Source organism: Kogia breviceps, chromosome X (genome assembly GCF_026419965.1).
Source record: "Kogia breviceps isolate mKogBre1 chromosome X, mKogBre1 haplotype 1, whole genome shotgun sequence".
Classification (NCBI taxonomy): Eukaryota; Metazoa; Chordata; class Mammalia; order Artiodactyla; family Physeteridae; genus Kogia; species Kogia breviceps.
In genome coordinates this window covers 18,945,048-18,961,373 of record NC_081330.1, presented here as the reverse complement: position 1 = coordinate 18,961,373, position 16,326 = coordinate 18,945,048, and the positions used below count along the sequence as shown (strand labels likewise).

Sequence of the window (16,326 nt, the reverse complement as noted above, 5' to 3'; positions counted from 1 at the left end):
TAAGGAGTAATCAACTGTGTCATACATGGTTGTTAGGTCAGTTACGAAGAGAAGTGAGAATTGACCACTGGATTTAGTACTGTGAGGTCATTAGTGTTCTGTTTCTTTTAAGCTATGAGAAAGTTTATAGCAACTAGTAACATAAAATAAATACATATTATAATGTGGTATCATTATTGTCTATCAATTTATCAAATATTTTAAAAGCATATTATGTAAATATAATTGTCATGGTCCTTATGAAAGACTGGTTTCCAGGTATGAATGAGAATACTTGTCTAACTAACTTTATTAGTGCTATAGACATTAGTGTTCTTAAGCAAGCATTTTGATAGAGGGGTGGGGCAAAAGCCCAATTGAAGAAGATTTAAGAGAGAAGAGGAGAAGAACTGGAAACAGTAAAGATTAAGTGCTTTAAGGACTTTTGCTGCTAAGGGGTGTACAGAAATGCAAACTCGCCTTTCTCTCTTAAATTTTGAAATGTTAGAATTCCTTAGGGTGCCCTGCTTGGTCATCCTCCTTCTTGATCTATATAATCTCTCTGGTGGTCATTCTAACACCTTCAAATGACCTAATGTTTCAAGAAGGATGAAGGGGTCACTAGTTCTAAATATAGTAGAGAAATAAAGTAATTTAAGGACTAAAAAGTGTCCATTGGATTTAGCCCCTAATACTTTATTGGAAATGCATTCGAATGATGAAAGATTAACTACCATTTTAATTTCAGTACCTTCCACGTGGAAGTGTTTGGGAGACGGTAAGCTTGGAGTTGGGCTGGAGAGGTGACAAGGACCTGGATGAAATGTTAGGTGGGAGAGAGGGGAAGGAATTGATGGTAAAGATACTTTCTAATGAAGAAACAAGACAGAAGCAGATCAGATGGGTGCATAAAGAGACTGTGAGAGTCCCTAAATCACATGACCTTATTGCTGAGAGGCCACTGAGTGCAAGAGAATATACCAGAGACAGGCAGGAGTAAGTACTGGGGTTTATAATCAAGGCTTCATCAGACACAGTTGGTGGGCTCTGCAGGAGATAAGTCAACATACCAAATTCCTACTCTTCCCATAGCACTTGCTCTTTCCATTCACCTTGACAAAGTCTTGGGGCTGTTAACAAAAATGGCACTTTTGCCATGCTCTCAGCAGAGAACTAAGGGAGGCTTATCCGTTAGTGTTTTCCCCACCCAAATAACCTGAGCCCCCTTTCAACAAAATTCAAGTTCTAAAAAGGAACTAGAACACTAGTTTACTTTAAGCTGTGTCAGGAGTGTTATATTTTGAATTCCATTCCAAAGCCAGGTTCCTTCCCAGAAGCCACCACTTTACAGGCACTAATTGCCCTGACAGCATTCTTAACACAAAAACAAATAACCAAGGGACTGAGACACCAAAACATTGTGACTTGTGTGGAGAAAAAGCAGAATATTACTTGGATTTGGAGGGAAGAGTGTGCAGCTTTTACAGTGTATGATCTCTTTTACTACTGGCATATCTGGTGGAATTGGAGGAGGTACTATTCCCAGGCCAGGCATCATTGGAGTTATTGGTGGAATTCCAGTCATCATTCCAAGAGCAGGATCAAAGTCTAAAAAAGGAGAAGAAAGAGAGAACAATAAATTACACCCGGCAAGATCAAGTAGAGGCAGAACGCTACCTTATAAGCTTCAAAACAAAGGTCTTTCTAAGGCAGAGGCAAAATATTTAAGAAAACATGTTATTAGCATTACCAGGTCTTAAATATTGTAATTGTGCATTTTCCTTTTGGGCTAGGCCTGTTTGTTTTTGTTTGCCCAGTGCCTGTTTGTCTCTACCTCTCATTTTGACATCCAAGGCCCTTTGTAATATGACCACGCCTTGTCCATTGATATTCCCTTCCACTACTTTCCAACACACACCCTCTGCTCCATTCAGACAAGGCTTCTTGCTGTCCCTTGTAACACTTCCTGTCTTTTTGCAGTATAGCATGGTGTTAAGAGCATACAGTTTTGGGGTTCAGGAAGACCTGGGTCCTAGTTCTACCATTTGATTAGTAGGATGAATCTTTTGAACCTCTGTCTTGTCATTTGCAAACTGGGGTTAATTCCGCCTACTTTTATAGGGAGCTATGAGGAATAAACAAAATGATGAATGAAATGTGCCTAGCATAATGCATAGCACAAAAATGCTCAATAAATAACTATTCTCTGTGCCTTTGTTCCTGTTGTTCTCCCTGCCTGCCCGGAGTCATTCAAGCCTCCCCAAATTCTCCCCATGCTTCAAGGCCTGGCTTAAAGTCCCACCTTTCCAGATAATACTGGTTCATTCTTATCTCTATCTAAAAACTGTTCTACACCTGTTGCCACCGAATTTTATTCTGCATTATCTTTTGTTTCATTCAGGGGTGCTTCTAGGATGTGTGGGAGCTCCCAAAACATATTTTGTGGGGCTTGTCTAGATACACAATTGATTCACGACAAATCAGCATCAACAGTATTCTGGTAGCCCATTCGATACCATGAAAGAAATACCATACCATACAGCTGGAGTGATTTACTTGCCAGGATACTCTCCTGGAACCAAGACTCTGGGAGGACTCCACAGGCACAAGTTCTGAAGCTTCTTGGGGACATTTACTTGAGTCTACATGTCGGGTAAAGGATTGAAGAGTGCCTCAAAGGGAGAAATGGGGACTGAGGTCCACACAGGTTCAATCTGAGATTGGGGCTCCTTGCTTAGATGACACTGCAGGCCTTTGTCAATCCCAGGCACCGGAGGGGAACCTAGAAAATTTTGAGAAAGCTGCTTCTTGCCATCAAGACCCACAGAGGAGCTGCTCTGGACTTGGGGCACCTACCCCAGTGGCACCATCTACCTGGCCAGTCCTCAGCTCTGGAGAGGGACTTAGAAAATATCTGGACAGTCATTCCAAAGCTCGGGGTCCCCTGATGTGACGGCCCATGGCAGGGGCCCCGCTTACCTGGGTCTAAAGGCGGTACTGATTTCATTGTTTAAATTTTGTCTCTATGACAAAATGCACGTTCTTTAAGAGAAGGGAGTGCATTCTACTTCATTTCCCCACCTCTCACCCCTGCCCTCTGTTATAGAATGCACAGTGTATTGCAAACAAAGAAAATATTGCATAAGGAGTTCTGATAATGTAGGGGTAGTCATGGTAACAGTGGCAGGTCCTACTCCCCCTGACTTTACCCTGCTCACCACTCAGGCCCAAGGGACAGTGCCTTTAAGTATGTCCTCAAGGTGGCTCTGATCCCCCTGGGTGGTTCTCTAAGATGTTGAGGGAGGTGTATCTAAACAGTGGGAAGAACCTGTGGTTCGTACAGAAGCAGGACTTCAAGTACGATAGGTCCAGAAGGAGGGAGTCTCGTGACTGGGCAGATAGGCAGGTGGGTGGCACATGAGCACCTCCCATTGCAAGCCAGTCCAAGAGAGCTAGGGCATTCCCCATCCTCCCACATGCCTGTCATGCTGAGATGCCAAGACCTTGAACATGTTTAGGAAGAAAGAATTTTCTTCTAAAAGGAAATTTTGTTTTTCTGAAAACAAATTTACTTTTAGCCCTCATATGTTATCTCACCCAACATGCAAGTATTCACACATGCCTGTGCGTGTGCGTGTGCGCGCGCACACACACACACACACACACACACACTCCTTCCCTTCCTCCCTGTGACTCTCATATCTCTCCTCTCCTGCACATGCTAGTTATATGGCCTTGAGGGATGTTTCTTAATATCTGTGTGCCTCCATCTCCTTTTTGGTAAAAGTAGGGATAAATAATGACATTTAGCTCAAAGGATGAAAGGACAGAACAGATATGAAAACCTCTGGCACGATACATCGTGGTCCTGATAAGTAAGTTTCCTTCCTTCCATTCAAAACATGCATCCACACACTAATACATTCACTTATTCAGGCATTCACTTCCACATCCCACAAACATTTGTGATAGCCTCCTATATGTCAGGCTCTATGCAGGGGGACAGGGCGTCCAGGTCTTTTTTTCCATCTTGGAGAACTTAGGAGCCCTGACACTCTGTGTTCCTATGCTGTAGAATGAGAGCACTGTGGTTAAGAATGCCATTTATGTCTTTGGAAAATTTGATTCCTTGTGTATAAGATTTTGGAAAAATTGTTAACATTATCTCCCCCATTTACAAACTGTTAATTTTCAGTAGGAAAAGATCAGATTAGATTGTGTGCCAACTAAACAATCCCATCTATCTTCCCCCTTCTGAAATGTTTGTCTCCTTTTATTGTTCTGCCTGCCTCCTCATTGTTATTCATATAGGTCTGTCACTCACAGCTCTACCTTACCACAGATTACAGAAACATCAGTTGATTAAACAAGTTCTGCCACTCGGACTGAGAAAGAAATGCCCGTCTCCATGTACTGTCTACTAATACATGGAGACAAAGAAAAAACAAATACACAGGATAAATATAACTCCTGACTGATGTACTCACCACTGTGCTGTTTGGTATGATTACATTAATATTTTATGAAATTCATTTAAAAGCAAGTGTATTCATGACAATATGGCTAAAGCCAGAGAAGATAAACTCCCTTTCTTCTTTGCATTCAATATGCCAAGAGTTCCATAGGCTACACTGCCTAGCAGGGCTTGCTAGAGGGCAGGATGTACATTGTACATGACATTTCAAGGGCTCCTATCACACTGATTATTTCTTTTGTCTATCTTCAACCATTAAGACCAAAGTAGACTTGAACTTCCAATACCAACCAAGATAATAACCATTTGAAATCATGGGCCTTATACAAGTATTGCAGAATCTGAAAAAAATCAAAGAAGTCCAACACTAAAATACACTGGGAATGGAACACCAGAAAAATTCTCTCCCTTTTTCAGGCCCTATTCTGGCTTGAGGAGTACAGCCAACATGTACATAGTATTACCACTTATGTTAGGAATTTAAACTTCTGAAGGAGATTTGAAATCATTTTATAAAAGGGTTGTGGAGGGACTTCACTGGTGGCCCAGTGGGTAAGACTCCACGCTCCCAATGCAGGGGGCCAGGGTTTGATCCCTGGTTGGGGAACTAGATCCCACATGCATGCTGCAACTGAAGAAGTCCGCATGCCGCAACTAAAAAAAAAAGATCCCGCATACTGCAACTAAGATCCCTGGTGACGCAAGTAAGACCCAGCGCAGCCTAAATAAATAAATAAGTAAATAAATAAATATTTTTAAAAAGGGTTGTGGAAAAGGCCAGGGTATTCCCCTAAAGTCCTTTCACAATAAATACCGTGTTCTGTTTTGCTTTTACCACCATCTCTTCTTTTAACGCCTTTTCCCTACTGCCTTCTTAACTCTTGGCACCACCATTGGTGGAAATGTCATAAGATGTTGGTTTGTATTCCCTCTTCTGATTCATGTACTTTCCAAACTCCCAGCTTACTGGAAATGCTGCAAATGCTGTTTTTCAGTTGCGCCGCCTTGCTCCTCTGAGTTGCAGCTCTATTACATCTCTATTATATGACTGTAAGTAATGTTTCAGTGTAGCCTTAAGTCTTCCTGCTGCCTAGCAACTTGCACTTAACTCAACCTAGAGTAGTTATCTAGCAATATTATCATCCTCCATTCCCTGTACACATCTGAGCCAGGGAGCTACAATGGAGGAGAATGTCATTTGCCCAGTCCTCCATATGTCTAACCATTTGTATGTCCTTCAGTATTTTGATGCCAGCTCCTCTGCAGGTGCTGGGGTTGAAGGAATAAGATAAAATCCTCGACTTCAGAGTATAGTTTTGGGAACAGCCATGCAAACAATTATAATGCTTTATCATCAATTATTATTATCATCACTATAATTGTTTATTGGGTGCTTCCATTGTGCTAGGGACTGTGCTTAAGCATTTTATATAATCTCATTCCAAAAGACCAGTGGGCTAGGTACTGTTATTATCCTTCATTTTATAGATAAAGAAACTGGGGCTCAGAAGGGTTTAGTTACTTGCCCAAGGTTCCACAGCCAATAACCTAGGCAAGACCTAGGATTCAAATCCAGGTTAGTTTAATGCTTTTAACCACTGCACTGCCTCTCAATGTAGTATGGCAATTGTTTTAATGAATTAATTTAATTACAGGTATAAGGTGAAACAGGTATGCTGAAAAACATGGCAGACAAATAACAGAATGCTTCTATATAATTCTTTTTTGCAAGTGTGGCGGATTAAAGGTGGATACGAATTCTTTGTTTCCTCTCCTGTCAAGAGGTGAGGTCTATGCCCCATCCCCTTGAGCATCTGGATGGGCTCTAGAACCACTTTGACCAATAGAATACAGCAGAAGGGATGTTGTGCCTGTTTTCAGGACCAGGACTTAAGGGAGATACAATTTCCACTTGTCTCTGGGAACACTTGCTATGGGAGCTTCAGTCACAATGTAACATGTCTGACTACCATGCTGGAGAGACCATGTGGAGAGGGCCTTAGTGTAAATGGAAAGGGAGGGATCCCGCTGAGCCCGGGGTTATATCTGTCCCTGCCAAGGTGCCATGAGTATGAATAAAGTTGTATTGGAACCTCCAGACTATCTCACCACAGCTGAGGCATCCCAGTTGATACCATGTGGAACAGGTGGATTGCCCATTTGAGTCCTGCTTAAACTCTTTATCCAGAAAAATCTTAAAATATAATAAAGTCATTGTGTCTTAAGCCACTAAGTTATAGTGTGTTTGTCATACAGTAATAGGTAAGCAGAATATGCAGCACGTCTGAGGAGTGGGGTGTGATTGGTTAATAGAGTTAGCTATTTTCAAGTAATTAAAATAGAAAGTACACTAAGCACCTAACTAGACTGACATTATTTTTCCGATTATTGAAAAGGTGCTTTGGGATCCAGCAGGGCCCCACAGCCACTGTCTTTGAGCAATTGTTGTCACTGTACTATTGCTGTGTAAAAGGACCAGTTGGAACAAGGCCAGATGACAACACACTACCAGATGTGCAAAGACTACAGATGTCTACAAAACACTAGAAACCTTAGAGGTTGCCCATCTTTGATGCCTGACAAAGACACCACATATGCCAATTTTATGGTTCAACCCTTGATATTTTCTGGCAGGCCAGTTCACGATGGCCTTCTTCCTATAGACAGCAACCTCTACTTTTGTGGCAGGGGAAGAGGATGCTGTCCATAATACTACTGCCCATTGATCGGGTGTATATGAATTTCCAGGTTTTATACACATCATCTCATTTAAACTTCAGAACAATCCTAAGGAATGACCAATATTATTATTCCCTATTTTACAGAAGAGGAAATTGAAGCTCTCAGAGATAACACAGTAAGGTCACACAGTAGGTGGCTTTTACTAGTTATGCTCTCAATCATTAGTCTACTCTGCTTCTCACCAAGTCCATGGGTCCACAGGAAAAAAAGATACTTCTTGTCAGACTAAGCTCTGTTATCTACTTACTCAACCTGTAGATTCCTTCAAATGTTCCTGTCCAAAAGGCTACCATAGCGTTGCTTATCTCTACAGCCAGAACTTCCTGCTGAGATATTCAATATATGTGTTGTCACAGCATTAGATAATTTATAGCCCTCTGTTCTAAATCTGAAGTCTCAACTTTGACTCACAGGAGAAGTTGGAATTGTGTGGCAATGTATGAACTGGAGATAGGCAGATATAGGATCTGACATATTTACTATCCTGCTTGCCTTTTCAGAACTGAACCTGGTTCTGGCTGGCTGGAGTCCTCTTCATACCCTCAGAAAGCCTCTGCTTACACTAAGTGACTTCTCCCCATCCAAGTCCCCCCCCCCAGGTCCATTAAAGGCATTTCCGATCTTTTAGGTATTCCAGAGACCCTTGATCACCAGGAGGTAGTTTGTATTTCGCAGTAAAACCACTGAAATGCAACTATGGATTAGTCTAAAATAAATGTTCCAAATAGGATCTAATTATATATGCATAATTAAGCTATTTTATAGAAAATTATGATTCCAATTCAGGTATACATTTCTGGTACATTATTGCTATTTCTTTAGAGTTCCTATAAAATTCATTGGAAAATTAAGAATTATGCCTGGGTATTGAGAAATTTTAACTCACTACAGTCCTGGCTGCCTCCTCTCTACACAGATCCTTGAAAAGACTTTTTAGGCAGCCAACCTGAAGAGGGAACACAGATTTCTAAGGAGAGCTTGGCTGAGCTGTGAGATGACCTTGAACTTACCACAAGCCCTCTTGGAAATAGAACACAAGTTTCTAAATTTTTGCACAATGACTTTCAAATTCTTCCAAAATCTGTCTTGCTTCTCCAGAAGATCATCAAAACCCTTGTTTCGGGTCAGTTGGAAAGTTGGGGTAGGGCCTGGTTCATGTGCAATGACAAACGAGGCAGCAAGCTGGGCTTGGGTGGATTATGTGGCATAATTTCAGCTCATAAAGACTCTCCCTAATAAATATCAACTTTGAGCCCAAATTTCAACCAATGAAGCTTTATTTCATTAGTATAAGTTTTTGCAAATATCTATATATCTAGTCCACCTTCCCCCTATTCCTTCCTATTTTGTTCTTTGTGTTCTTGACTTGTTAGAACATTTGACAGATTCAGGGTCATGCCCCTGACTCTCATCTAGGGACGCTGTGAACACCTTTGGAAAGGCATTGGGGAGGACATTTCACACTACATCCTTGGTTCCTAGATTTCTGGATTTTAGAAATGAATAAAAAATATATATATACATATATATATTTAAGGTTGCCAACCTCTTAATTTGCTAAGAAAACACATGGAAAAAAGTAACAAAAATTAACCACGTACCATTCATGCAATTCATAAAAGACAGAACATTTCAGAACCAAAAATATAGGAAATCTATAATCTCCGAATAAAGAACAGTCCTTTCAATTGAGCAAATTCAGCTTCATGAAAAATTCACTATATTCTTAGTTTCTACATTTTGCAGTGGATGAGGGAAAGCAATATCAACTGGTCCTGGGCTCCAGCCCAGTGTTTGGAGATGACTCAACTACCTCACTTAGTGTGCTCCCTTATGTATGAAGATCCCTATGAAAAAAGTCTTTCAGAGCTAAAGTGTCAAACACACACAAGTGTTAAGGGCCATGAAAAGTTTGACTTCTCCTGAGGACTGGTATATTTTCTCTTCAGGGAAAATGCAAATTATGTAACTGATCAGGTTTCCCTTTTTGTTTTGGCTACCTGGTCACAAGTGCAGTTCACCTTTAGAAACTGGGTGGGATCCTATGACCTACATACCTGAATTCTAATTAACCTCCTTACCGGGGCTTCCCCTTCTATTCTCATTTATATTTTCCCAGCTGATGGTTTATTTTACTTGTAATTTTTCTCTTTGACTGTAATCTTTCTTATAAGCTGCCTCAAATATTTTGTGGAATTGGGTGATGTAAATCAGCTCAGTATTTAACCATTTTCCCCACACTGTATAGTCTTGCATACCTGCCAGTCCTTGGTGTACCACTTCCTCTGCTTAGGCTGTTCTTAGTTCCTTTTTTCCATCGGACACTTTCTTATATATCCCTGGACACTGAGCTCAAATGTTGCCACTTCTGTCAACCTTCCTTGATCACCATTACCCACCTAGCACCCCGTCCACCCTACCCTGGCTAAAACAATACTTTTCTACATGTATCTACTATGACACTTGCTGCATTGTAGCGTAGTGATAATGGACTTTGCTGTCTCTGCCACTGGATTCTGAGCTTGAAGGCTCATTTGGTTTCCCCTTGACCCAGCTCAATATATTTTAATTCATGGATGGGTGAATAAAAGCGCAAATGAACAAAATGTTTAGGAAGTCTTTGAGTCGTTGAGGGTCAAGAGGCAGCTCAAATGAGAACAGGTTTTATTGGGGATAAAATATGGGGGTTCTAAAAGTACTCTAGTCACTATGAGGGAAGGAATCTTTCTCTTTTTTGTTCACTGATATTTCCCCAGGGCTCCTCACAGTATCTTGCTTACAGCAGGCCTCAGTAAATATTCCTTGTATGAATGAATGAATAAACCATCTCACTCTACTGGACTCTTCATCAGAGTTTCCATGGGGGAATCTTGAGGGTCCCATCACTTGGTAGGATTCAAGCTTGATGTGGAGAGACATTAGTTCTATTTGGTACAGTGGTGTATATATTATTGGCTCTTGGTGAAGTGTCCACCACGCTGATGAACAGTGCTCTCCTTTCTCAGGATCTCAACAGTATCTGCCACTGAAGATAGTAAAATAATAGAAACCCAAGTCCAGGCCTCCTTGAGGAGCTTGAAGAACAGTGGACTATCATGTGTCATACATCTTCATTCTTTCTGTTCTCATCAGAGTTTGCCTGCTGCATCCAGGGAGAACTGCCTCCTTAAGAATGACAATTCTCATAGATGGGCAGTGTCTTGCTCTGGGAATAAGGGCCATGAGTCATATTTTCCAACATCTCTCATTATGGAGGCGGCATAGGCAATACAGTGGAGACACCATAATGAGGGACACTTCTTCTTTGGGACTTCACAGGCTCCACCCTTGGATGCTAAGGATATTTTAGTTTAGGGGAAAGTAAAGGAAGCAGCACACAGTGTTCAGTGAGCACCCTTTAATCAGTCCATTCTTGGATTCATCTGGGATGGTGGGCCAAACAATGCTCCAAAGGCCGCCTGACTCTTTTTGGTGCCTCCCTTCATGTGAAAACTAACATTAGTCTTAATTGACGAGCTTGGAGAAGCAAATAATCTTTCAGGAAAGACAGGTGCCGGCCAGAGGGGACCTTCTAATCTGCCATCATTGTGGATTAACTTTATTGAACAGCAGCTGTACAAAAAACACCATGTTAGATGAAAGGGAGCTCTACACCAAACCCCAGAGATGGGTAGTCTCTGCTCCACGCTCAATGAATATAATAAGCTAGACACTGCCCAGATGACAAGTATGTGTCCAAGAGATTCAGCATCCATGACAGTATAGATTTGAGCTCTCTGGGGGAAGTCAAGGAAGCTTATGTATCATTTGTTTTTCATCAATGCCAAAAGCCTTTTCTGTTGTCACAGGTAGGCCAGATGAGACAGGACAAAGAAAACCTCTGCCGGCTAAGAAGGAAACCTTCTAAGGGGCAGAAAAGTAGCTAAATTACTAAGCCATCTATGGGTGACCTCAGGAAACAGTTCCATGTGGCTCCTTTGCTTCCTTTTCCATTTTAAGGAATTTGGGGCAGTAGGAAGAGGATTGGGGGATGTTTTATCCCATTCGGTTAAAACATTACATCCAAAGGTGGCAGGCCCCCTGTTTCCCAGACTCCAGCAAGAAGAAGGGTAAGCAGCATTGGCGTGCGGTGCCCACTTTCTGCTTCTCTGGACACCCCCAACCAGATTTGACGGGCAGCAGTCACCAGCATTGTCAGACACACACTGTTCTCTTCACCTGCCATTGTCCAGTGCTTCTCCAGGGAAAAATTTGCCCCTGCATTCATTATACTTCATTGTTGTTAAGAATAGAAATAAGCCATAATTCAACTTTCTGTGAGCCATATATCAGATATGAACTTGAAATAAGAATAATCATAGCTGAGTTCACTGAGGAAATACTGTGAGTCAGGCATCATTCTAAGACTTCACATGTGTCATAGGTGCTATTATTATCTCTGTTTTACAAATGAAGAAACTGAGGCATAGAGAGGTTAAGTAAATTGCCAAAGGTTACACAGCTACTTAATGGCAGAGCAGGGATTTATTTGAACCCAGGCAGTCTATATCCAGAACCCACATTCTAATCTGATGAGTAAATTGCTTCCCTAAAATAATATGGAGAGGAGGAAAATCATTTCACATACAACTGAAGTGATTTTACACATAGCTTTACAGATTATGTCTCTCAGCTTAGTGCTATTGCCCTGTATACTTTTTTTTTTTTTTTTTTTTTTTGCGTTACGCGGGCCTCTCACTGTTGTGGCCTGTTCCGTTGCGGAGCACAGGCTCCGGATGCGCAGGCTCAGTGGCCACAGCTCACGGGCCCAGCCGCTCCGCGGCACGCGGGATCCTCCCAGACCGGGGCACGAACCCGCGTCCCCCGCATCGGCAGGCGGACTCGCAACCACTGTGCCACCAGGGAAGCCCTGCCCTGTATACTTTTAAGAGAACTAAATATCAGTATTTCTAAGACCAGGTTTCCAAAAACCCAAGTAACTTTCCTTGGAGCATAGCCAAATGATCCCTGAGTCACAAGGTTGAAGGGGACCATGAGAAGCCATTTCTTCATAGTCCTTAAGAAAACAAGAGTGAGGCAAAGGGGCTTGAAGTAGAAATTAAAATCACTCTTGAGGTTTCAAATGTCTAGTTGGGGTGGATGTGATTAGCACTGACACTGGCTGCCTAGTACCCAAGTACTTACAATCTAAATGGCAGCTTAGCAGCTATTTGAAAGAAGTATGTTAGTATTTCCTTTATCTTAAATAACATGTAATATGACTAATAGCAATAATAATGGCACCAGTTAACTTTCACTGAGTGCTTATTATATACCAAGCATTGTGCTAAGTATACTATTTAACATTCACAGCAATCCTATGAGGTAGATACTATAACCATCCCCATTTCACAGATGAGAAAACTGAGGTACAGATAGGTCAAGTAACTTGCTCAAGGTCACATAGCTAGCAAGTGGCCGAGCCAGGATTTAACCTGCGCAGTTTGTCTTTGAGGCCTGTACTAAGCAAGGTACTGTCTCTGAGGAAATAGCCCTCTGAGCTACTGTTATGAAAACCTACACCAATTTTCTAGGCCTGATATTGACCCCAGCACAGCTTTGGGCCTGTAACGATGGCCTGGATGATTTTTTACTCTCAATGTTAGGCCTTTTTCTGTTCCACATTATAGATGTGTGGCAAAGCACTGAAGATTACTTTGTGAGCATAGAGTTATGTTTAAATGTGGTAATTTACAAATAATCTAAGCTAACATTTAGTTCTCTTAGTATCAGAGTAGGTCTGGCCTCACGATTTTTTCTGGGACATATATCCATATGGTTCAGTCTTCCATAAACTGGTAATATTTAAGCCAAATCAGACAATCTAGTCACTCTAGACTATGAGAGATAGTCTAGAGTGATTGTGATTGTGATTCAGGACCACTCTATATAAAGCTATAAAATCATATATAAGATTTTAGTTTAAATTCTACTAAAATAAAATAATGAAGAAAAATGAAATAAAAAAAATTACCCCCTTTGGAAATGTTTATGAGAAATATATTAATAATGATCTTTAAAGTATTTTAATAGCCAACATTATTGAGCACTAACTATGTGCCGGGAATTGTACTGAGCACAATTTAATTCTCACAACAACCCGAAGTGGCATCACTCTAGATCTGTTTCTCAACTTTAATGTGCTTATGAATCACATGGGGATCATGTTAAAATGCAGCTTTGATTCAGTAGGTCTGGGCTGTGGCCTGGGATTCTTAACAGCTCCCAGGTTATGCAGACCACACTTGAGTAGCAAGGTCCTAGATTGGCCTAGATTGTCTTGGTCCTGTCATGCTTTTAAGTAGGATAACAATTAAGTGAATCTGGGAGATGAATGTTTAGGATGTTTAAAAAGCACCCCAGGCTTCCTGATATCGCAACTCCCTAATGTCTTCATAAACCCATTTGTTGATCAAATTTATAATTATTTTATAACATTTATATCATTATTCATGATTTTATATTTGCAAATTTGCCTACTTGCTAAAATTTCTTTGTAACCCCCCAAGTCAATACTCACAGCACTTTCATGGTCATTTAAGGTCATATGCAGAGTGATAAAAATTTGAGTTGCCCAAGGCACATTCACAAACCTATTTTTACGGTTAATGGCTCTGACAGTCCAGGAAGCTTTTCTGTGTCTAAACTAAGCCCTTCAGGTGACATGGCATTTTTCTTCTGATTTTATCTTTAGTGGAGATGGAGTTAGTATACCATGCCCATTCTCTTACAGGTTACTTTGTTCTAAAAAATATGAACAGTTATTCAATGTTAACAATAGTCTTTGGGATGTTCCCTGCTACCTCCTGTCCTTCCCTCTAGGAACCTAAGATTTTGGGGGTATCTAAGTCAGTTCTCATTCTAGCTCCATGTTTATTTGCTTCCTCTAGGAAATGTATAAAATTAGACAAACTTTGTAATTCTTTGCCAAATCCTGCTGTACTTTTATTCCAATGAGTTAAATATTCAGTGACCATATCCTGCATCAGATATACCCCCAGCTTGCCCATAGTGCAATAGGGAGTATACTAGTAACTACAGGCCACCCAGCCTATAAAGCTCATATTACAAAAATGCACACTCTAAGCAGAATCTGGTAAATGTCAACTTCAAAATAAGTTGTGTCATATTGTTATATTTATGTCCATATGGTCAGTAAAAAGAAACACTTGTGAGGTGATTAAAAATAGCATACCAGGTAAAATTGGTTGTCCGGCAATTCCCAGCGGTGCCATTCCAAGATTATTCATTGCTGTGGCCCATGCAGTTGGATCAGACATAGGTAGTGTCATTGCAGTGGAATCCACATTCAGAGTTCTACTATTATCAGCTAAGAAGAAATGACAAGCAAAATAATTTGTTGTATTAAGGTTTCAGTATCTAGCAACCAAGACCCAATGCAGCCAAAAAAAAAAAAAAGAAAGAAAAATTAAGGTTTCAGTATGTAGTTCACTTATCAATGTAAACTCTGGCAACTCTTTACAGAAATGGACTGATGGACAAGTGGTGGACACAGCCTTAATTTCAGCTCTTTACAAGGGTTAAAACAATACAGCTCGAACTGGCAGGAAGTTATAGAATTTGAAAGCCCTTTACCAGATGGCATTTTAGTGTTTCTTTCTTTCTCTCTCTCCCTCTCTCTCTCACCCCACTCCCCTCCCTCTCTCCCTCCCTTCTTTCTTTCCTCCCTCCCTCCCTCCCTTCTTTCCTTCCTTCCTTCCTCCGTGTTTTAAAGTCAATGAAAACTATTTTTTAGAGTAGTTCTAGGTTCACAGCAAAATTGAGGGGAAAGTACAGAGATTTCACATACGCACCCACCCCCCACATGCATAGCCTCCCCTATTGTCAACATCTCTCACCAGAGTGGTTCATTTGTTACAACTGATGAACCTACACTGATGCATCATAATCATCGAAAAGCCGTAGTTTACATTAGGCTTCACTTTGGTGTTTCACATTCTACAGATTTTGAAAAATGTATAGTGACATGTATCCATAATTGTAGTATCATACAGAGTATTTTCACTGCCCTAAAATTCCTTTGTGCTCTACTTATTCATCCTTCTCCCCTCCCCCAACCCCAGCAACCACTGATCTTTTACTGTCTCCATAGTTTTGCCTTTTCTAGAATGTCATATAGTTGGAATCATACAGTATGTAGCCTTTTCAGATCGGCTTTTTTCACTTAGTCATATGCATTTAAGTTTCCTCCATGTCTTTTCATGGCTCCATAGCTCATTCCTTTTTTTGCTGCATAATATTCCATTGTCTGGATATACCACACTTTATCTTTTCATGTACTGAAGGACATTGTGGTTACTTCAAAGTTTTGGCAATTATGAATAAAACTGCTATAAACATTTCTGTGCACGTTTTGTGTGAACATAAGTTTTCAGTTCCTCTGGGTAAATACCAAGGACTGCAATCACTGGATTGCATGGTAAGGGCATATTTAGTTTTGTAAGAAGCCATCAACCTGTCTTCCAAAGTGGCTGTACCATTTTGCATTCCCACATCCAATAAATGAGAGCCCTTGTTGATCCACATCCTCATCAGTATTTAGTGTTGTCAGTGTTTTGGATTTTGGTCACTCTAATAGGTTTGTAGTGGTATTTCATTGTTGTTTTAATTTGCATTGCCCTGATGACATATGATGTGGAGCATCTTCTCATACACTTATTTACCATCCATATATCTTCTTTGGTGAGGTGTCTATTAGTCACTGGCCCATTTTTCAATCAGGTTGTTTGTTTTACTATTGTTGAGTTTTAAGAGTTCTCTGTGTATTTTAGATAATAGTCCTTTATCAGATGTGTATTTTGTAAATATTTTCTTCAAGTCTATGGCTTGTCTTCTCATTCTCTTGACATTGTCTTTCACAAAGTTGTTTTAATTTTAATGAAGTCTAGTTTACCAATAATTTCTTTCATGGATCATAACTTTGGTTTTATATTTAAAAAGTTATTGCCATAGCCAAAGTCATCTAGGTTTTCTCTTACATTGTCTTTTAGGAGTTTTATAGTTTTGTATTTCACATTTAGGTCTATGATCCATTTTGAGCTAATTTTTTGATGGGTATAAAATCTGTGTCT

The 16,326-nt window shown here is 40.5% G+C and overlaps 1 protein-coding gene across 12 annotated transcripts in view; it reads right to left on the bottom strand.

The window, feature by feature from the left end:
• Nucleotides 1-16,326, bottom strand: part of ENOX2 (ecto-NOX disulfide-thiol exchanger 2) — a 290,277-nt gene that overhangs the window by 58,822 nt on the left and 215,129 nt on the right. For 11 of the 12 annotated variants that reach the window (XM_067024239.1, XM_067024243.1, XM_059050961.2 and 8 more), the window contains 2 exons: nt 14,430-14,564; nt 1,432-1,587 (listed from right to left, as the gene is read on the bottom strand). In XM_067024239.1, coding sequence (XP_066880340.1) covers nt 1,432-1,587; nt 14,430-14,526 — 253 coding nt within the window. In that variant the 5' untranslated portion in view covers nt 14,527-14,564. The remainder of the gene's footprint in view (nt 1-1,431; nt 1,588-14,429; nt 14,565-16,326) is intronic. The other variant, XM_067024241.1, reaches the window with a different exon arrangement.